Below are 22,405 nucleotides of genomic sequence, written 5' to 3' on the forward strand. Positions count from 1 at the left end.
CATCTCCTCAGTTCTTCAGTGAATGTTACCATCTTTTCCAGTTCGTCGTGCTACCACCGTTGTGCACCTGTGGTGATAAAACATTGGTTTCTGTTCGGTTTCAGTGTCTGCATTTGGGTCCTGACTCCTTGTACACACCTGCTGATAAAGCGATGAGACTCGTGAGGGAAACAAAGTGGAGACCCTGTTTGTTTTCTGTTCTCTGGCTACAGTCCCATGACTTTCAGCTCTTTAAATTGGCTGCACGTCTCAGTATCATAGGATGCTCAGCCAGTAGAAAAAAAGGAAATAAGGTTACAATTTACAGAAAAATTCAGAGATACCAAGATTAAACTGAAATCACTGAAAACACTGATTGTACAATAACACAGATGACAGTTCATTGCTTATAACCGGCGACAGTGTTTACCATGTGTTTCTTTTTCGGCTACACATTTTAAAAGAGAGTTTGTCTTGTCTGTTGCCAGCTTTGATTTTGATGGAGGAGTTGAGTTGTTTAAATATTTAACAAGCATCCCCATCCCCTATGATTCTCCATCTTATGCTGTTCTGCCTCAATAATAAGACAATGTGATTCACCATTGCTCAGAGAGATTTCTTTCAGGGTCAGTGCCCTGTAATTAGCAGCATAGCCTCTCTGATCATCAGTGAGAGTCTTAAGGGAGTGATGAATGGGAGGGTGCTGGCTGACTGTATGTTGGCATTTGTGATGTTTACCAAGAGGAAGTGATAGGATAAATAGAAGTAAACAGGAACATGTGAATGGATAAAAGCCCCGAGGAACAGTTTGACTTGAGTGACGAATGAAGCGATAAGGGAGAGTGAATGAAGCAGTCGTCGTGAGGGAACCCTCGCAAAATGAAATTATTATGCAAACACAATAAACCATCGATGACATTTAACAGATTTAGCTGGTTCAATGTTATTTTAGCTGTGAAAACACAGGATTAAAATGCAACACATGATGATGAACCTTTGTCTTCACGTCTAAATAATTGGCTCTGATACTGATGATTAACGTAGTGTCTCATTTAAAAGTGTCTAATGTTATTTCTGCATAATGTTACTAGAATCAAAGTGGTTGAAAAAAACTTAATTGTATTTGTCAGACAAACTCTAATCAGCCTTGTTCGGAATTGAAGATGGTCAGAGTTTGGGGGAAAATCATCATAAAACCCTTTTTGTTCCTAATTCATCATTCTGAAAAGAGTGGGAACCAGTGAGGCTTTTTTTTTCATACAGAAGGATTCTCTGAATCTCATTTGAGATATAAATGACAATCTATTAATTTGAGGCCTGGCTCGGCACTCTAAGATTGAATCTGATCTCAGGTCAGATGCTAAATGCTCCCAGTGATGGACATTGTTGTCTTTCTACCTCTTCCTCATTCTCTGTGGTATTGAAGGTGGTCTTTATGAATAATGCAATTAAATATCAGAGTGACCTCTGACCTCGAGCTGTCGCAGCTTCGTATGTGCTTAACACAGACCAGAGCCTTTTAAGGATGATCCTAAAACGTGAACGGAACAAATTAGCACGGAAACACGGCAACAGCATTCAGAAGACCACCATCATTTACACGTACAAATGTTCAAACACACACAAACACATGCATGTTTGCAAACTCAACTTACACATTTGATTCTAATAACGCTACAAGCTGTGATTGTGACTTATGATGGGAAATCAGATTAAATGTCAAGGTTCAGAGAGAGTTGAAAGCTCGAAGCATCTGAAAATGCATTCAAATATTTTAAGTCAACTGACAGTATTTTGTTGAATGAACAAAGAATTCATTTATTTAGGCCTATGTTGTGTAACAAATTTGATTTGATTTTATGAGCCTGAATGAGGAGAAAAAATGAAAAGTCCCACTTACGTCAGAGCTGCTTCACATGAAGAAAAGTAACATTTTCCTGCCTAACTTTTCTATCAATTGTTGTTTATTCATTAAAGTGATCACTGGAAAACTCTCGGTGAGTCATTCTTTACTCCTGCTGTGAATAGACTGACAGCTCTGATCTGAATTTGGAACTAACACATAAAGATGTATCTGGTAAATTAATTTGTAAACATTGTGCAGATGGCAGCTGGAGAGCTTCATAATGATAAGACTCTTTGTTACCATCTGCTCCATTCCATTAATGTATTTTTAATTTCCCTCAACAGTTGTGACGAAAACCTTTGAAATTGTGTGTGAGTGTGAGAATAAAAAAAAAAAAGGCATATTAGTCAAAGTCCAAGTAATGTTTCTTAGATTAAAACTGAAAAAAATAACAGCAAGTTGATCATCTGCGAAATACTAATTAACATTTTGCTCTGAAAATGGGTTCGAAACTAGAGTAACATCTATAGTGTGAAACAGAAACAGCGTTGAGCTTCACATTCCAAAGGATCTCGGGTACATTACCGCAGAAAAATAGGAAACATTAAATCCCCCTCAATGGTTATTATCAGCCTCACCATGACGTCTCTCCTTTATTGTTCTCCATTGATGTATTTTGTTTCACCCATTTAAAATCAATAAACCCAGAGTTGTCTGTTGTTTATTGAATGCTGGATGTCCCCAAACTCTCTCCAACTGAATATCATTAACTATGAGATCATTGTTGTCGGCCCCTACTAATGAATAGATAAATAAATTATGATCACTCCTGATAACCTCTCTGTGCGTCCACAGCTGGGAATATTGAAATGCAGTTCAGTTTTGTATGATTGTGTTTGTGTAAATGTCTTTTTTGTCTGGTAGGTCAGTGGTAACGCACTTTGTTTCTTATTCCTGATCAATGAAGAAAAACATTTCATAGATATGAACGTGGAGTTACCAGACAGCCAGAGTAAAGAGTTAGTGGACTAAACCAAACAATCCATTAACTACCTGTCCGTTTAGCTAAAACTAACATTGGAAGAATGAGTTTCAGGTACCATGCACCTTTTAAATGGAATAAACCGCAAACTGCCCGGAAACTCTATTCTTTAATTCACATTGAATAGTTAACTACTTGATGTTTCTCATGACTCTTGCAATGGTTTTCACTAATCCTTTGTGTCACTTGATTGATGCATGTGTTAACTTGTTGATTCAGTGGGAGTGAGTGAGCAGGCGAGCAACAGAAATATATGATTCAAAGGCAATTGTGATCTGCAGAACTTTTGTCTGGTTGCCACACAGTTTAACAAATTTCCAATGAATTATTTTGCTTTCAATGTAAAGCAACAGAATCTGAAACAAGACAGGCATGAATGGGAATCATTAGATGCATATATATGCAAATGATCTGTTCTTGGTTTTTTTTACAGCTGGCTTATGTGTCGGCGCAGGCTGAAAACTCACCTCTTCAAGAAGTACTACCCTGAGCCTTCCTCGTAGCACTTATTGTATTTGTATTAGTTTGTTTCTGCACTTATTGTATTCGTATTCGTTTACTGCACTTATCCTATTCGTAGTAGTTTGTAGCACTTATTATATTCGTATTAGTCTGTTCCAATTATTGTTTTCGTAGTAATTTGCCTCTGCACTATACTTTTGCTCTGGTTTATGCTTTAAGATGCTTGTTTAAGAAAGGAGATGCACTTATGACTTCTGGTGACTAGTAGTTCTCTTGAATACCTATGTTGAATACACTTCCTGTAAGTCGCTTTGGATAAAAGCGTCTGCTAAATGCCTGTAATGTAATGTAATGTAATGTAATGTAATGTTTCCCCCCTATCCTCACATTTCCTAGAAATGTGGTTTTAATAGCTCTTTCCTGTGTTGCTTATAACGCCCCGTGAGACAATGTGGCAACAATCTGCAAGTCCACACTGCGATTAATGTCACACAGTAGATAATAAAATAATCATGAACCATGAGTGGAACCGTAAAGAAAAGAGTGAGAAATAACACCACCTTCGGCATCTCGAAGGAAGTTTCACAGACGCACATCCCTTCAATAACACTTAAGATGAAAACCTAGTTAAAGTCAGCGTGCACTCATAGATCAGGCCTGGATATCCTTTCACATAGAGACATGTGTGCACATACACTCTGTGCTTTATGTCTTACACAGGAGAAAACAGGTCATTGCCACAGACTATTTGTCTCTAAGCCCCTTGTTTTTTGATACGCCATCAACCACACACCTTGCCCTCCTGCATACACACACACACACACACACACACACACACACACAACACACACTCAGTACGGGCAAACATCTGCATCTCCCCCCCTTTGTCCCTCAGTCAGAGGGTGAGTTATGATCATTCACATATTCCTCCCAGCAGAAATGCAATGCCAGTGTGTCAGAGACAGAGAATTTTTCTCCCGGTCGTACACCCAATTTATAACACAGTTTTTTGGCAGAGGCATCAGTCTTATTGGTTGTGATGAAGTCATGAAAGTGTGAGGTGAAATATGTGTTCTGGTTTGTATGTGTGAGAGAATGAAATAACTCAGTTACTCACGAGCCCTCTGGCTTTTCTCATACTCTTTTCTAACAATAAATACCTCCGATACATCCCCTTCTGCAGTTGTGTTATTTTGTTTTCTTCCTCTACATGTAAAACTTTCTGAATCCTCTATGTCCTAAACACTTAAACAATGGATATCAAACATGAACGTAATGTGTCATTTCAGTTTTGTGAATTGTTCGTCTAAGCCACTATCTTAAAAAATATGATGTTGCAATTTATTTGGCAACAGTAGCACATGTTATGAAATAGAGAGGCACGAGCTCGTTATAATTACATTTAGGGTTTTAACAGGTACTTTTTATTCTTAAGTGTTCTTGTAAAGATGTTTCCTAATTTCTTTCAAACTTGGATCTGTCTTCTTAGCAATTTACCACCGTTAACTAATAAAGTATTTCTGATTCTGATGTTGTTGCTCTTTGCAAAGGTTTCTCATAAAATTTTGGTGCACTTTGTTAAGCAGATATGCTTCTGTTTACCAATAGCAAACTGTTAAAGGTTTTCTATAAAATATTCAGAGCATTAATATAGCAGCAAACAACTATTTGCCGTGTATATTTCTCTCTCTCTCTTTCTGTGTGAGTGTGTGTAGCGTTGTTTGCAGTGTTAGCACTGTTGAGAGCCGTGTGGAGGCAATAGATATGATTTAAATTTAGTTTTGAGCACCTTCAAGGTTCAAAAGTCACACTTTAATCCATACATTTTAGGAAATTACAGTGCATCCAACCAAATGCTACAACAACGCTTCTCACAGAACACAGGAAATCAATTCCTATGAAATAAAAGTTGAAACCGACATAAAACTACATTCCACAATAAAGTAAGTAAATAAAAGAACCAACAATGAAAATAAAACTTATTTAAAACTTTCAGGTTTTTTCCAACTAGCTATGTAAGATTTCCTAGTGACTGATGTGTCTGCTCGTCCGCAAGTGCAAAGTGTCCTCATCAACCATCTTACTGATGGGAAAGGACGTCCGTCCAGAGAGCTGTAATATCTCTGTCAGGTAGTCTATTGATCATTTATGCCCACACACTCTTTGTAGTGGAGGGGGTCACGACCTTTTGAACAGAATAATGAGAGTGCAATGTTAACTGACAGCAGGTACTGAACTCTGTCCCTCCTAACAAGTGTCTTTGAGATAAGTGTGTGTTTGTGTGTGTGTGTGTGTGTGTGTGTGTGTGTGTGTGTGTGTGTGTGTGTGTGTGTGTGTGTGTGTGTGTGTGTGTGTGTGTGTGTGTGTGTCTTTGAATGGGTGGGTGGGTGGTGGCTGAGTGAAAGACAGAGAGAGAGATCGACAGAAAAAAGGGACATTGAGTTATTTTATTTAATGAACTAAAATAATGTACACCAATTAAAAATAGATGTCACATTTTGAGCCACACTAAACATTATCAACTTGATGTCTGATATATTAACTGTGAAACGCAGTGAAACAGGTTACATTTGTGTTCAATAACAACTGCCTCCTTGCTAAAATATATAATGTATATATATACACATATATATATACACATTATATATTATGAAAAGGCAACTAAGTGCTTTATAACACAAATTATACGGATAAAAATTATTTCATAAGGAAATTAAAAAGATTAAACAGAAACATATTGACGGAGGTTCAGGATGTAAGCACAAAGTGTAATTAAAATGTAGATTTTAACTGTTTTTTCTGCTCCACAGGACAGTAGGATGCAGTACAGTGCATTTCCTTAAAGATGACTTTAAACTGACTGTGCAGTTGTCTATTGTCCTGCCTCTTTACTGTGCAACAAAATGCAAAGCGGTGTGTATGTTTGTTGATCAGACTATTACTATAGTCTTCAGTCATGACATCATTTCCTCTTTGTGTCTCATTATCACCTTTCTCAGCTTCTACGCTTCTTTTCCTTTTTTTTCTCTGGCCACCTGGGGGCAGAACAACATACTGTGATCACAACACTGACATATCACCTTTTTAGTTGGTTCATGTCTAAGCAAACATATTCCTATTTACACATCCAGCAGACACAGAGCAACAGAGCAATCATCTTTCAGTATTGTTGAGTATTGTTTCTGGTGATGGGAAGAATTTAAGTCCAATTTATTCTCTCCTTCCGGCTCCTGTTGTCAGGCTCATCACCCTGAGGGAAATATGTATCCTTTTTAGCTGCTAAATGCTAAAGAGATACATATTTAGTGTAGAGTAGCGCAGAGTGGGTTAGTAGAGCTTTTTTGCTTAATGCAGCGGACAAAGCAACACTATGTCCATTATAGTCGCTGTAAGTATGTACACTAATCTGACAAAATATAAACAGAGGGAATTATTCTAACTTCCTTTATAAAGTAATATTTTCAAATACTAGGTCATATTGCATACTTGTCTGTTCTAGCCATGTTATCTTGTGCTAAGGAACTGACTGAAAAAAATTAGCTTCATTCTTATCCCTCCTTCACTCTCACCAAAGCGTCACTGTGGCCTTTCAGCTTCAGCTCAAATGACCCCAATCTCTTTTCTCTGAGCCCTCGGCTGTGCTCAGATTAAACTCAACTAAAGCTGGCCTTTTCGATCACATTCACTCGAGTGAAGTGGGGGATTACTTATTATTCCTACTCTATCAATGCTCTCTCCTGGGTAGATCACTTTACTGAGTGAAAAGAAAATCATCCACAATCTTGACAGAGCAGAGTTAATGGAAGTTATCACTCTATCATTTATTAATTACAGTGAAATTTATGTTTTGATCTCCACTAATACATGTTGGACCTCTTCACCAGCTGGAAGCTAACTTTGTCTGCCTGCTGTTGCTTCGAGGGCGCTAATTGTCTCTATGTTCATATTTCACATTCCGCAAAATTGATGAGAAATATTAATTTGTTAGCTTTAACCTGAGTTGAAGGATACATTTCATATTTCCCTTTTTTTATATTCTATCCTAGGGAAATAAAACTTAAATCCTTATTTGTATTTTAACAAAAATAACATTAAACTTTCAATCAGAGACACTTACAGTAGGTGAAGGAAATGATAGCAAATGGTTATGTCGCAGGTCCCAGACATGCAAACCCACACCCGTATTTAAGACAGCCTAAAAGTTACCTTTTTTTTTAACAATAACAATATGAAAACACAGACTCAAATATTACAGTCGTTAAGAAGTGTAAAATCAGTAAAATTCTGTAAATAAGTGGTTAACTTAATGTGCAAAGTAATTCTGGTTACTGGAGCTCTTGAGTTTTCAACCCAAATAAAGTAAGGAACAGGTAAATACAAAGTAGGCTGAACAAAACGTTAGACCACCAAGATGGAAGATCTACTCACTCTGCTGGTCTATAGAGGTGAATTGGGACTAGGTATGGGGAAATCCGAATAAGCTAGTGGTGTGGCGTTGTTGGGGGGGTGAGGCGGGGAATATGACGGAGTATGATGACGTGGCGGTGATGGAGGAGAGTGTCCGGCTGGTTGGTGTGGCAGGAAGTAAAGGGCGAGAGTGCAGGTAAGTCTGAGTCTAAATTTTCAGGCAGATCCTTCGACACAGAGAGAGTCCTTAGAAACGAGGTAAATAAACAAACATGGCGCTAACGTCACAAACGTTAAGCTGAGTACTACCACTGAGGGCTGTCAACAAACTAGCAAACAGTAGGTGACGAGTCGGGGGTTTATACACTGTGTTTGATGAGGCTGATGGAGGGCAGGTGTGCTGGAGTGGTGGAACGACCAGCTGATGAACCACAGGTGAGTGAAAGTAGAGCAGCTAACTTAATAAGGGAAACCACGGCAACATACACTCTCACAGACAAAGCAGAGGAAGACAGGTGGGCAGACAGACACAGGAGCGACTGGGAAACATGTTGAACATGATGAAACTCAATTCCCAATGACCTTAAAGGGACAGTGTGTAGTATTTGGTGGCATCTAGCGTTGTGGTTGCAGATTGCAATCAACTTAACACCCTTTGGCTCACTCACTTCACTTTCTAAGACTGCGGTGAGGTGAGCTGTTGAGTGCAAATCTGTGGTAACGCCATTTGGCTTGCTGAAAGTACATCCTTAACCACAATAACATTACTTTAAGAACAAGCTGTTTTGGAGGTCTACGGTGGCCTTCAGATAACTTTAAAATGTGTAAAGCTCTCTCTAGAGCTCGTGTTTAGCTTGTCCGTTCTGGGCTACTGTAGAAACAATTTAAAGAGGACCCGCTCCTTATGTAGAAATATATAACTCATTCTAAGGTAACGAAAACACAACAATTCTTAGTTTAAGGTCATTATGCACTAATGAAAATATAGTTATAAATAAAATATTCCATTTTACTGATAATAATTCCTAAAATCCTACATGCTGGATCTTTAAAAACTTAAAACAACTGCTCTATTTCACATTTACACACCCACTCATCATGCTGAGATGTAAATCTTGAGGAGACCTTGTGACTCCGTTGATCAATGTTGCCTCTTAGCTTTGCCTTGAAAGAAAATTAATGAAACAAATGTTTGATCCAATAGTAAGGTCCTTCATTGGAACTCAAACATGTTTTTTTCCCTCTTCTTGTTGGTAGAAGGGTGAAGGTTGATGTTAAAGAACAGGAATAAAAACATTTGGAGATGTGATGTCGCTTTAGGCAGAACATGTTGCAAAGTCAAATGTCTTGCTTTGCCTTTTGAACTCAATTTAATTACAAGTCATATTTTTGACACCTGTTAAATTGTAAATTATTAAAGTGTATTTATAACACAGCCATCACCTGAAAAAAGTGAGACATCCGAATCTAACCATGTTTGAATTCGGCCTATTCATCCGTCGCCTATGTGTCTTTGCTTCTCATTTAATAGAATATGCCTCTTTAATATTAGAAATTGTAGCTCCTGAACCATTTCTTTGTCCTTGTATGTATCAGTACTGGTAATGGTTTTTTGTTATCCCTATGGGGAACATTTTTTGTCAGGCACTTGCATACAAAAAAAAGGCAGCAACAAAATGGTGTCAAGTCAGAAAAAAATACATAATCTGTGTTGGTATTTTGAATATACAGAAAAATAAAACTATCTGTGTGCAATAAAGGAAAAATCTTTCATTCTTCTTGCTCGTTCGTAATGATTAAGATTCAGATCATCAAACCTGATGTGCTTGATTATAAATGTTTCACTTTCCGTAGGCCCACAGGCTGATTCTCCGTTTCACTGCATACACAGGCAGCAAAGCAGTCCATGCAGAGAGGCATAATGCTCACACATTCCCACACGTATATATGTGATGGTAGAGGTGAGTGCTCACCGTCATTAATGCTTTGCATGTGATGGATAGTATTAATAAAGCAACGGTCATTTAGGTGGAGGAACAGAGCCACGCTGTCGCCATTCATCATTACAGCTGAATACTACCTCTTAACCACGGATGGTCCTTTCACACGGTGCAGGCCGGGAAGCCTTAACTCTGCAAAATAAGAACTGATCTTAGGTCTGTGGGCTGGTGAGAAAGAACAGCAGAGCTAAATTTAAAATCTGTCGTTGTGATGAGGGCAAATCCCAGAGGGTGAAGCTTGACTCACAATCAGCATCAGTTGAGCCTGTGGCAGCAGAAAAAAACCACAAAGATCACACTGCTTTTATTACATGGATTAAACACTGATCACAGGGGCTGCAGCTGTTTTATTAAATTATAAGGATAATTATAAAAATGTGGAGTGATTTGCATCAATCTGATTTACAACCAAAAAAAAAAGTTTATAGCCTGACGTACTGTTTTACCAAAGAAACCGATGAAATAACACAAAAACACACATTTCTCATTAGTATTTTAATTCCTAAATCAACAATTGGTAATCTACATAATATAAATTCACAGCACCCAGAACTGTAGGTCCCCTCCAGTTACATGTCTGTGCATATGAATAAAGCTGGGGTTAACATTAGTCACTATGGCTGATCTACAGTACCTCATGGTTTTGAACATGCAGGTTCACATTATGTGAGGTTGCTCTGAGCTTGTGGCTCAATTCTTTATTGTATTATTTATTCATCATTGGATGAAGGTGCAGGGCTTCACAGGACGCCCAAGAGAGCATAGTTCAGGTTGTTTGCATCGATATCATTCACACGCTACTATACCGCCCCCTGGAGGACACACACTGTAAGGCAACGTGACTTGGCGAGGTCTCCGTCAAGAGAGCAGGCACAGCACAGAGAATGCATCATATCACTGGAACAAGGCCAAACTTATCATTGGACAATAACTGGCATGCAACATGTCAAATACATTACACATTGGCCTCAAGTGGAACTGTTAACATTGTGAACTCAAAACATCTGATATCATTTTTTTTTTTTTTTTTTTTTTTGAACTTTCAGAACGTTACAGTATGCAGCAGGTTAGTCAGTACAGAGTCCGGGGATTTTAATAAAGTGCCTTTTAAAACAGAGTAGCATCCTGAGTCATAAAGTCTGACATGCGCTCAGCTAAACGAAACAGTAACATTGCGGATGGAATTGCTACATTTACACTTTTACAGTCCAGCAGTCCTCTACAGACATCTCTATTCATACAGTAACAACTTTTTAAGAGTTTAAGTGGTCATACAGCATTTCACATGGACCGGAAAACTAATAGAGACACTAACAAATGTACCTTCACCAGTCTGCTCTCTCTGCTTCACAGTTTCCACACAAACTACCTCCCTACTTAAAAAACACAAGACAAAACAAACTTGGTCCTGCGAAAGATTTAAGCGTGAAACGATTAAAGAGTAATTCGGAATGAAGTGTCGGGTCAAAGTTAACAACATTTTAACTTGCTAGTAGTTGATTTCCAGTTAGAAAACATTAATTTAGTGAAGAAAAAGCAAAAAAAATGTATATATATATATTTTCTTTTTTTTTAATTCCAGGAGTATCACATATGGTCACCACTGTTGGGAATGATTACTATGTCATAACATAACAGATTGTTCAGTCATGTTTTATTATTATTGGCTTTTTGGGAAATAGTTTAGATTTGAAAGGATGGCACTGGTGACAAGGCTACACTGTTTGTTTGCGTTTAGTTCTTCCGCTGTATCACAAACTCTGTCCCGGCCTTATATCACACCAATAATCTGTTGCAGAGGACTAATAGGAAACACATTCCTGACGCTAACTTTTTAAGCCACAATCGTTGAGCCCTGAAGGCGCTGTGCACCGCTGGTGAACCAAGCCTAAGTACAAAGAAATAAAACATGAAAAAAATTATTTGGAATTAGTTAAAATTAACATTTTATCTTAATACGTCTAACTAACCCCACCTGAAATACACTGGACAACTACATCGAACATCTGCTAGGGCTAATTCTAATCTTCTCTCTAAATCCGGCAGTTCACTCTAATAACCCCATTAAAGCACTTTAATATTAAGCATGATCATTCTTATCATCATGTTGATAATCTAAGCTGATCGAGGAAATCGACTGTTTGTTCTGTTAGTGTTTATTCTTCCTAGAAGTTGATGCTCATAATAATCAAAGCCATTGGTAGCTGGAGGTAGAGCAAAAAGAAGAAGAAAAACATGCACAAATCCAAAATAAACCGTACATGACTCCCTTTCTTCCCTTCTTTTCTGGTAAATGCCCGAGAATAGAGCGATGAGTGGCAGTGTCGTCGTTGGTGGTGTGTGTGTGTGTGTGTGTGTGTGTGTGTGTGTGTGTGTGTGTGTGTGTGTGTGTGTGTGTGGGGGGGGGGTGAAGGGCAGCTCGTCACGGAGCGCGCTCAGGAGATGATGCGAATGCCAAAGTATTTCTTGAGCTGCTCGAGGAAGATGAAGGTGAGCACTGTGTGAGGAATCAAGCGGATCCCTGCGGGGACGAGACCCTGCAACAAAAATTTGCATTAGATCACCATTTGCAATTTTCTCACATTACCTTTATCAATTTACAGCTGCTGTGCATAATTGTAGCTTAGTATAAAACAGGTTCTTAATCGTAACAGGTGGATTCCAAGCTACTGTAAAAGCAGGTAATTTATCACATTGACATGCAGCCAGCGTGCTCTTTAATAAGGCCGTCAACAATATTCATATGATTTGACAAATTTACTGTTAAAAGGGAAAATTCACAACCTTTTATGTAGATGTCCAGTAAATGTAGGCGATGAGGCAATACATTCCTCAGAGTGTGCTATATATTGTCTGAGAAAGCTGAGTAAGGATGCATTACACGCTAGCTGCTGTTGCCAGGAAGATCACCAGTCGGCCATATCCTCCTGCTAGGCTAAAGCAGCTGCAGCCTCGGCCTCTCGGTGGCTTCTCTTCGGCCGTGTACTCTTGCCCGAATAAATCAGGCTGAATATCCGAGTCAGTCAAATCACAGTAAAAGTGTATCCTCAGCCATGACGTCCTCTGCACTCATATTTTTGAATAAGTAACTCATTTGCAATACAAGGTAAGAGAGCAATGAAGTTCTGTTATTGATCGGCATTTAAAGCATGGTACCCCCCCCTGGCTACCCAGAGGAGGAGACTAGAAATTCAAGATGAAACAGCAGAAGAACAATAGGTTTTCAGCTGCGCACTCAGCTTTCTCAGTTAACATATAGAACACACAGTAAATGTATTGCTTTATCGACTACATCTACCATCAACACTGATTGGACATCCACAGGAAATGTGGCAAATGTCCACTTTAATACTTTTTCATTGTTGGAAGCTACATCAGAAATGCTCCTTTATGCCTCTGAGTGGGCAGGTTTGTATTTGTGTTTGATAGACAGCTGAGCTAGCGGTGTCTCATTGCAATTTGCCCTTGCTATTTTAACCTCTGACTAAACATGGGACTAAATAACCCTTGGTGGTTTTAATATATGATGTTGTCGTACCTTGTAAAACGCCGAAGGACCAAGCTTGGCAGTTTCTCTTAAGCAATGACTCACCCCCTAAAGACAGAGACACACTGGATTAGAAGCAACGCTGAGGAATGAAGAGGATGGACAAACAGAAACAGACTAATGGAAGGATTAGAGGGCACAATGATGGGGGGGGAGGGGGTAGATCCACTCACTGTGTACTCTCCCTTTGAGCTCATCAGCCTCGTCTTCATGACATCCAGAGGTTGACACAAGAATGTAGCACAGCCTCCCTGCAGAGGGAACAAGCCATCAGTCCACAGAACTGACTCAAAGGGGTTTCTGGGGCCCTCAAATGAAACCTGATACTCACGGCAATGGAGCTGGAAACAAAGTGTGTGAGTATGTTGTCTCCCATCATGCCTGTTCCCAGCACGAGCTGCTTGGCCTGGTCATAACACGCCAACTAAATTAAAAAGGAAGAGGAGGAAAGATTTGTGTCATTCTGATGATCAATGTATTCTAATACAGCTGGACTTCCACATAGCTGTGTCTAATGAGCCACTGAAGATAAAGCAAACAACTCCCGTTTCACATGGAATCAGCTCTAACTGAATTAAATTACCAGCCCTGTGTCATAAACAAACACCCACAATCCTTCACCTTCACTCATGACTTCTGGAAGCCACAGTCACAGGCTGGAATCAAGGCTTTTTAACAACATTAAGTAGGTTGGCCTTTATGTGGTTCAAAAATAGATATTAAGATCAATCAAACAATATGAATCTGTCACTTCTAAAGCACCGTTTGAAAATGTCAGACTTTTTCTGGCATGGTCAAATCTTTCATCAACTACCGGATGATCTTGGGTATTCGGTGTATGCGCAGGTCAGAAATATTTTGACGGTAAACTAAAAAGCTGCATGTTCTGGCATTTGAAGAACAAACAACGATAACATATGAATCAACCAGGGCACATCTGACATGTTTTTGTTTTACAGTTCTATCAAAGTAGTTTGAAGGCAGCCTGCAACAATCTACTTGTAACATTTTTAGAGCATGCCCAGTGTTGCGCTAACATGCTATGTATTCTATGTTGTACCTTATTGTGTGGTACTAACTTAATCTGTATAAATACGTTGACTTTATTGGACTAATTGGAAGTGAATAGTTGTTTTCTACTACAGTCTGAAGTAAATGTCCTGTGGATAGGCTTGCCAACACAGACTTTACAAAGTTAAGTGAGGCTGAGGTTAAATTAATTCATGCATAATGCAATGTCTAAATGGAACAACCTGAACAAGCAGCATATTCATCTAGGAAACGGATTCAGCATTGATTAATTAATGTACCATTGATTTAAATCCATTACCTTATTAAAAAGACTTACAAATGGATTCTGAATTTGACATACCATTTCACATGATTAACATCTTCTTAATGCATTGAGAAGACTCTAAATTGGGATTGCGTTAGCCCAGGTAGAATAGAGTACAATACAAAAAGGTAAAGAAATAGACTTTGCTCTTCACTAAGAATGCTTGGGGTCCCTTTAAATCTTCTATGGATTCAAAAGGATGTAGTTAAGTTGCCCTTTGAACATCAGTGACTTGCCTGTCCCACAGTGACCATCGCTCCTCTGCTGGAGGCCATGGTGGCTCCTGAGAACAGCCTCCTCAGACCCTCTGTGGGCCAAATCACAGGTCAGACATGACGCCACAGTGTGCTTTACATCATGGTACACACAATATACTGCTTTGGCTTTACCTTCTCTAAAGACTCTGTAGAGCCCATCGATGGCATGTTTGTAGCTGAAAGAAAGAAGAATCAGGGTTAAATTAGAATAACATATTTAGAACTTCTAAGTGAGCATTTTTAGCTACAGTGAGTAACAAGACTCACTTTCTCCTCAGTTCTGGTGGTAGTTTCATGTCATTTTGCATCCTAGAAGCAGGAGAAAAAGTGAGTTTGTTTTGAATAATTAGAATTGTGCACATATTAATGAAGATTTGAATTGCCATGGATGTTACCTGACATTCACCATGTCTGCTGGCGAGCCAACAAACCCACCAGTGAAACCTGTTAGTAGAGAAAGCACACAATCCTGTATGAGTGACACTGTCTGTCTCTCTGTGTGTGTGTGTGTGTGTGTGTGTGTGTGTGTGTGTGTGTGTGTGTGTGTGTGTGTGTGTGTGTGTGTGTGTGTGTGTGTGTGTGTGTGTGTAAGGAGAGGCAGAATGTGTGTGTTCCCACCTCCGAAGGCTCCCAGCAGGACCTTCTGGTAAAAGGGCATCGGGCCCTGGCTTGTGCTGCCCAACATGTCCCTCACTGTCTCATAGATTGCAAATCTGGTGAGGGAATAGGACATCTGAGAGAAGAGGAGAGGACACGAGAAGAGGAAACGAGGGGAGTGGACACGTGACAAGAGGAGAGGAGAAAATAATGAGTATCCTATACTCTCCTCACCATTTGAATTTCTCTTTTTTCAACCACTAGGAGGAGCCACTGGCAACACAACCTAACCTGATCTAAAGAAATAAAAAAATAAAAAAAGTTTTAGAGGACAGGTTTTATCATTAGAAAAAGTCTGTGACTACTCTTCTTCTTCATCCAGTGGCTGTGATTCAAACTTTTCCTTCTCCCTCAAATCATTATACTGAAACTCCTACAATATACAGACCTGCTGAACACACTGCTATCATCCTACGATTTATAAAAATAACCCATTGGTTAATTAAGATTATCCTTCAGCCACAAATCAACATTTTGGTCATGTGTCTATAGTAACCTCACATGAAGTCAGCATTACCACAACTCATGTTTTACGAACAAACTCACAGAGGCAACAGCAGAAAAATCTCATTGAAGGTCATTAGACAAGGTACCCAAAAAACCTGTTCTAATGTGGTATGTCGTACTCTCTCGTTTTGCATGCTTAAATAAAGTGAAACTACTGAACACTACAACATACACAGGCTCAAAGACAGTCTTAGGCTTGCACACAGACACACATACCTGTCTACACAGGGAGGCAGAGAGGCCACTGTAAAGAGCCAGCACGCCATCGCTCTTCACCACATGAATGGCCATCCCCACCATCCTCTTCTTCACTTCCTGCTGTGTCTGCAGGTGTACCTGGAAGGACAGTCATATATTCAATACCAAGTTAGGCACCATAGAGACATCATTAAGAAAACATCTGAAAAAACACAAACTTTTTCTTATGGGGTAAGACACCAGCGGGGCAACTAACTGTGTCGAGGGGCTACATGTGTTACGTCTTTAAAAAGGGCACGCTGATTTAGTATTGCACTTCTAGAAAGTTAAGAGACAAATGAAAAATAACAACGGCCAAATTCTAGTCAGAGGAAGGCGAGATATCCCGATTCCTTTTCTTTTTCTTAGTGGGTCCAAAAAACACTGGATCCTACACTTCCCATAATGCAACTTAATACCATCTGTAATTAGACCCTTGCTGTCTGCTAAACAAACGTGCCTTTCAAACTCCACACATCCTGTTTGAAACAGAGGTTCAGATTTAAAAAAAAAAAAAAAAAAAAAAGAAGCTCGCCAGGGTTACAGAAATGTTTTCACAGGCTGAGAAATACTGACCACGACAAGTAAAAAGGAGGAAGATAGTTTTTTGTAACATAGGCAGTTATAACACAATACCCACGGTTTCTAAATCGCACTATTGACGTCAACAGCGCTACAATGTGGCCTTTGTCCTCTGTCCTAATCAGCATTTGGGTTTTAAGGCCTTCAAAGCACAATGTTTTCATTTTCACCGTTTCATCACTTTACACAAAGTTGACCTTCATTTTGTACTAAGAGTCATATAAGTCATTAGATAACCTTTTCATAATAGTGAGCTCACAAACATTTGAGTGTCAATGGCAAAAAAACATGCCAATGTTTACCATGCTTATCATGTTAGTTTAGCATGTTAGCATGCTAAACATTAGTTTTGCAGGGGTGTGCTCATAAACCTATTACCTGATGATGGCACAACATGAAAGTTAAGAGATCACCAAAGTTATTATAATTCATTCTTAGGGGGTGGGGGGGGGCATAATGTTGAAATATTTAACTGGATGGACTGAAAATGTTGGCCGCATAGTGGCACTAAAGCAAAAGTCAGAGGGATCACCAAAGTGATTAGGAACATGAATGTCATTACAGGGTTTAATGATGATCCAAAGTGGTGGACCGACCAAAAGACATTTCCATCCATAGAACAGGGGAGCTAACATGGCTAAAAATCCACCAGAAAATCCTACGAACTATACTAGTTTAACACTGTCTGAGAGCAAGGATTCACATTGTGGAAAATGTTTTTAAAATACTTCAGGGAACTTAATGTATTGAGTGCAACTCTACTGCAACTCTGGTATTTTCCTTTAACCGCTGATAAAGGGAAGCACAAACTGTTCAGCAGCAAGCTGAGTACGGGAACACACACACACACACAGTGAAATATTTAACCCAGATGCATTGTTAAGTGTCTGGCTTAAAGATTGTCTTTTTAGGTGAGGTCAGACAAGTCCTGTGAGGACAACAACAGAGCAGTCTATCTAATGGTGTAATGGATACCTGGGAGGAAGGAGAAAAGTTAAAAAAAACCAGACTAGACAAAGATTGCCATGTGATACATTTGTTTTTGTAATCCCTTCTTCCCTGCTGAAACCACAGTGACATATTCTCTACTCTCAATTACATTTCAGTTTGGACATTTACTGTGCTGTAGCTGAAATAAACACAGGGCTCCCACACTCTTATTTATTTATTTATTTATATATATATAAATATATTTTTATATATATAAATATATAACAATTTAATTCAAATGTGAATAATTGAGAACTTCTCAATTAGATTTTACAGTGTTCTTTCACATATTCTCATATTTTGAGAAAAGAACTCCCTTTTACCAGCTAAATCACCTCCTAGTGAAAGCACCAGTCCTGATAGTGGACCAGCACCTAAAACATTCCTCCCCTGACTGCTAATTTAGCAGTTTGATTGGGGTTAAACCACCTTCCTGGTGCGGTCTGTAATTATTTGGACAGTGACACATTCTTTTGTTCTGCTTGCTCTATTCTGTACAGCACAATGGACCTGAAGCAAAACAATGACTTTGAGGTTTAGGTACCGACTCCAAGTATGGAGATACTGTATAAGGTAAAAGGGAAAAGTGCACGCTGGTATTCTGAACGCAAGTGGGAGTTACTTATTGTAGTTTGACCCGTTTAGCAACTTAATGCGTAAGCATTTGGAGCTGCAACAGTGGCAGTGGATGGCCCATGAAGACAATGATTGTACCTTAAAGGGGAAACTACACCCAAATAAAATGAATTCATGTTATTTCTATGGTCTAAGACAGCACAACATGAAGGTAAAAACAGTAGGTTCACGCCACCATCATTATTACGCTGCTGATAGTGGGGTTACATTTGTTATTTTAATGTCCTCAGACAACAGCAGAATAAATATTATATGTAAGGTAAATAAAACATGTTTACTGCTCAGACAGGGTTGTTCTTGATAAGGATAGCTCCTTAAAATATTCTACTTCGCTTTGTTTAGATGTTATCTAAAGTCCAGGAAATCCACCAAGTACATCTAGTGTGTTTGCAACTGAGACCATCGAGTTCTGCGGTTTTGTAGATTAACAAAGAGTCCCACAGTCCTGGATTAAAAACACCTCTTAGACAATTCTTAAAGAGTTTCTTAAAGAACTATCATCTATTGATCCAGATCATGTACACTCAATGTTGACATTTAGCCCTCCTAAGAGGTTTTGTCACAATGGAGAAGATGCTCAGGACTAAACCGAGGGGAAGATGTTTTACTCAATTTTTGGTAATAATTTTTTATGTTGGTAAAGCTCACTTAAATTAAAAACAAAAAACAGAAAAATAACTTTTGAAAATCCGTTTGATGAAGATTAATATTCTAATAGCTATGATACCGACCTCTCCTCTTCTCAGGATTTTAAAAATATGTATAGAAACACTTGTGCTGATGCGATTTGTTACTTTTCATAGTTTGTAAATGTTGTTTGGTGTCATATGCAGAAACATGCCAGGTATAACACTAAAGTTGTCCGAAATACTACAGGTACAGCTAGAATACAGCAACACGGAAAATTACTACATGTATAGACACAAAATCCTGTATGTAGTAAATGTAGAGAAAAAACCCTTTATGGACTTCATGAGCTTTGAAATAACTAAATCACCAGAAGTTTAATTCCTCTGTTTTATACTACTTTGAGTATACATGGCATCACCAGCTAGTAAGCAAGATAGGGAAGAAATGAACCACTCCAGAGGAGAAGTTTTACTGCAATGTGATGATTTGCGGCCTCGTCTACATAATTACACACAGCATGACTGCCTGAGGAGCAGTTAACATTATCACAGTTATGTGCAGCAGTCTTCAATCCAAACCAGAGAGAGGTGCCAGAACAGTAATGCGACTAAGGATTTTGGCATTAGGTAGAGACGTAGCCTACTGATTTACTCCTCTGTGAAATCACAGCGAGGCAAAGATTAACAAGACTGAACATGCATGACCCCACTGACTAACACATACTAACACACACAGGAAGGGTCAGACAAGTATCCAGCTCTGCTCTATAAACTCTCATGCAGTTATTTGTTTTAATTTTTCAGGCTGGTTTAGTGATTTGGAGCTAGTCATAGTTAAACTTTGTGAAATAATGATACTCGTTACTCAGAGAGTTTGGAAGGATAGACATAAATATATATACACACACACACACACACACACACACACATACATACATATATACACACACACACACACACATATATATATATACACACACACATACATACATACATACATACATACATACATATATATATATATATATGCTACGCTAGCTTCTGTAGGCATAATGCATGTTCACATATGCTGCTTTGCTTTATTATGATTGTCACAGTGAATTAAGACCTACACAGCTTTACAGGAACAGTGTTGTTCCTTCATTTTATTGTCTCTATTGTTTTATTGCCTGGATATATCCTTACAACACATATAGTAGACCCTTTTGTCTGCTTTTCTGTGTAATCTGTTTAGTTTTTCCCCATAATGTAATAATATGTATACAGCAGTTAGTGGCAGTGTGGGCTCCCTGGTACAGATTCACAGAGCAGCAGCAGAGGGTCAATTGTCCTCAATGGTCCAGATTGTAAGTTATTCATCTCAATAAAACACAACTATTGAAGAAAACACTGAATCTATTTATTTATTTTTTATTTTATTTTTTTAATGAATACAACAATAACCTCACTACCTCATTACCAGTTAATGGCAGTAGGGCAAACACGCCTTGCCCTAACCTGTGCCCTATTTTTGAACAGCCCTGCACATCCCAATAGACATTACAGTGATGCCATGGTTGACATGGTTGACATGGTTGACATGTGATACTATGGCAGGCCCCACGCACACAGACATCTAAAACAGCAACATGATGAGTGAATCACTGTAATCTATCCTGCTGTAGGTCTGCTGCTGGAAACAGCTGTGGCCTGGTATTCAGGCCTCTCTCTCTCTCTCTCTCTCTCTCTGTCTCTCTCTCCTCTGCACACCCACGGAGGGTTACACTGTCGCCCTCAGCTCACCTTCAGCAGGTCCAGAGGATGCGTGCAGCAGGCGGCTCCGCACGACGCCAAACCCCCGAAATACCACCGAGACATCCGCTTCTCGGCCATGGCTTTTCCGCGCTCCTGGTACAGCGGTGACTTCCGAGCTCCCGGTCCGCCTTGGACACGCTTGTCCGCCTGCTGGCTCTGCTTCCCGGCCTGCACGGCGTGGTCTTACTGGGCACCGGTGACCTGGTTAGACTTCAAACACTCTGATAAGAGCACCGCGGACCGGTGAACTTTGGGCTCCTGCAGCATCGTGCACACTCTTGCCACATGACGTGCATGCATCACACACAACACGGCTGCACACTTTCACCTCTCTGCAAACTGAGGCTTTAAAGCGACACGCAGCCTCCCTGCAGCTGTGGACTCGTAGTGATCACGCTGTGGCTTTAAGAGGAAGAGGAGACTACGTGACCCTCTCCAACGAGCACACAACTTCATTCAGTTAACCGTGAAACGACCCTTGTCGGTTTTGACACACACACACACACACACACACACACACACACACACACACACACACACACACACACACACACACACACACACTGGAATTGAGTTGAAATTACTACAATTGGTCATTTGGAAAGTAAGATTCACACATATGAGACAAATATAAAACAACCTGCATGTTCATTGCAGGATATTTTAAGGAAGTTAATGAAATCATTATAAACTGGTTGTTTTATTTTGAGGTAGATGTCATTACGGCCCATTAGCAATGAAGTTTGTTGGTAAGAAGTATCCTGTCTCACTTTATCTAGAAAAGGGATAAAGAGTATCCACACACCAGGCCTAGTGCAGTGTTGAAATAACAAAGACCCGAATCAGGAAAGTTACAGAATGAGCAGTCCCTTTCCAGGAAAGATTAACTTTTATCACAGTCCAAAGGGCAGCAGGTCTTTGCATGAATGCCTTTAATAACATTTTCTTTGCAAAATCTGTTTTGCAGAGTTAACAGGGCAGCAGGCAGGCAACAAAGACACTGCATATCTGTTCCTTTTCTATGTTGATTGTTGGCAGCATGCTGTGTCAGTGTCTGAAATAATGTCTCAAGTGCAGCTTTTCATTCAACACACAAAACTGACACCTAAAAAAATGAAAGAATGTGAAATAGTCCTCATTTCAAATACTCTGACATACATAAGAGGTTGGCAAAAGCTGCAAACTGGATATTGGTGTCCGTGTTTGCTATTGTTGACTAATTTAAATATATAACTCTTCATCAGGTGTTGCCCAATGCCTGTATATATAAATAATAATGTCATATAATAAGCACATCAGTTACTGAGTGTTTACTGCCCCCAAGTGTACGATGTCTGCTGTCACCACTCCACTACTCAAAGTGGTTGAATAATGGTTTGGGTTGATCCAACTGGGATCGAATCAATTTCAATAAATATGTGGTTTGGAGTCAGTGTGCAGGCGTTAAAACCACTGTCCTCCACCTCAGGAAAACAAATGGCAGCAAACATAACTTAT

General features: G+C 39.3%; 1 protein-coding gene across 1 annotated transcript; it reads right to left on the bottom strand.

Annotated features, from left to right (window-relative positions):
- Positions 1-10,212: 10,212 nt before the first annotated feature.
- On the bottom strand, positions 10,213-21,202 carry slc25a10b (solute carrier family 25 member 10b). Its single transcript, XM_054604857.1, has 11 exons — positions 20,897-21,202; positions 16,257-16,376; positions 15,495-15,609; positions 15,272-15,320; positions 15,144-15,185; positions 15,009-15,052; positions 14,856-14,926; positions 13,615-13,707; positions 13,457-13,534; positions 13,275-13,331; positions 10,213-12,273 (listed from the first exon to the last, which is right to left on the bottom strand). Exons 1-11 carry the CDS (start codon positions 20,984-20,986, stop codon positions 12,172-12,174), a joined length of 861 nt encoding a protein of 286 aa, XP_054460832.1. The 5' UTR covers positions 20,987-21,202; the 3' UTR covers positions 10,213-12,171.
- Between the last annotated feature and the right edge of the window lie 1,203 nt (positions 21,203-22,405).

This window comes from Anoplopoma fimbria, chromosome 9 (assembly GCF_027596085.1).
Source record: "Anoplopoma fimbria isolate UVic2021 breed Golden Eagle Sablefish chromosome 9, Afim_UVic_2022, whole genome shotgun sequence".
Lineage (NCBI taxonomy): Eukaryota > Metazoa > Chordata > Actinopteri > Perciformes > Anoplopomatidae > Anoplopoma > Anoplopoma fimbria.

Bases quoted from the DNA above. Each gene is read 5' to 3' on its own strand.
- slc25a10b (XM_054604857.1), bottom strand. From the start codon at position 20,986: ATGGCCGAGAAGCGGATGTCTCGGTGGTATTTCGGGGGTTTGGCGTCG. The intron at 13,535-13,614 runs GTGAGTATCAGG...TTCCCTCTGCAG, and splicing joins TTGTTTCCAGCTCCATTGCC to GGAGGCTGTGCTACATTCTT. The intron at 12,274-13,274 runs GTACGACAACAT...TTTTTGTTGCAG, and splicing joins GTCCTTCGGCGTTTTACAAG to GGTCTCGTCCCCGCAGGGAT.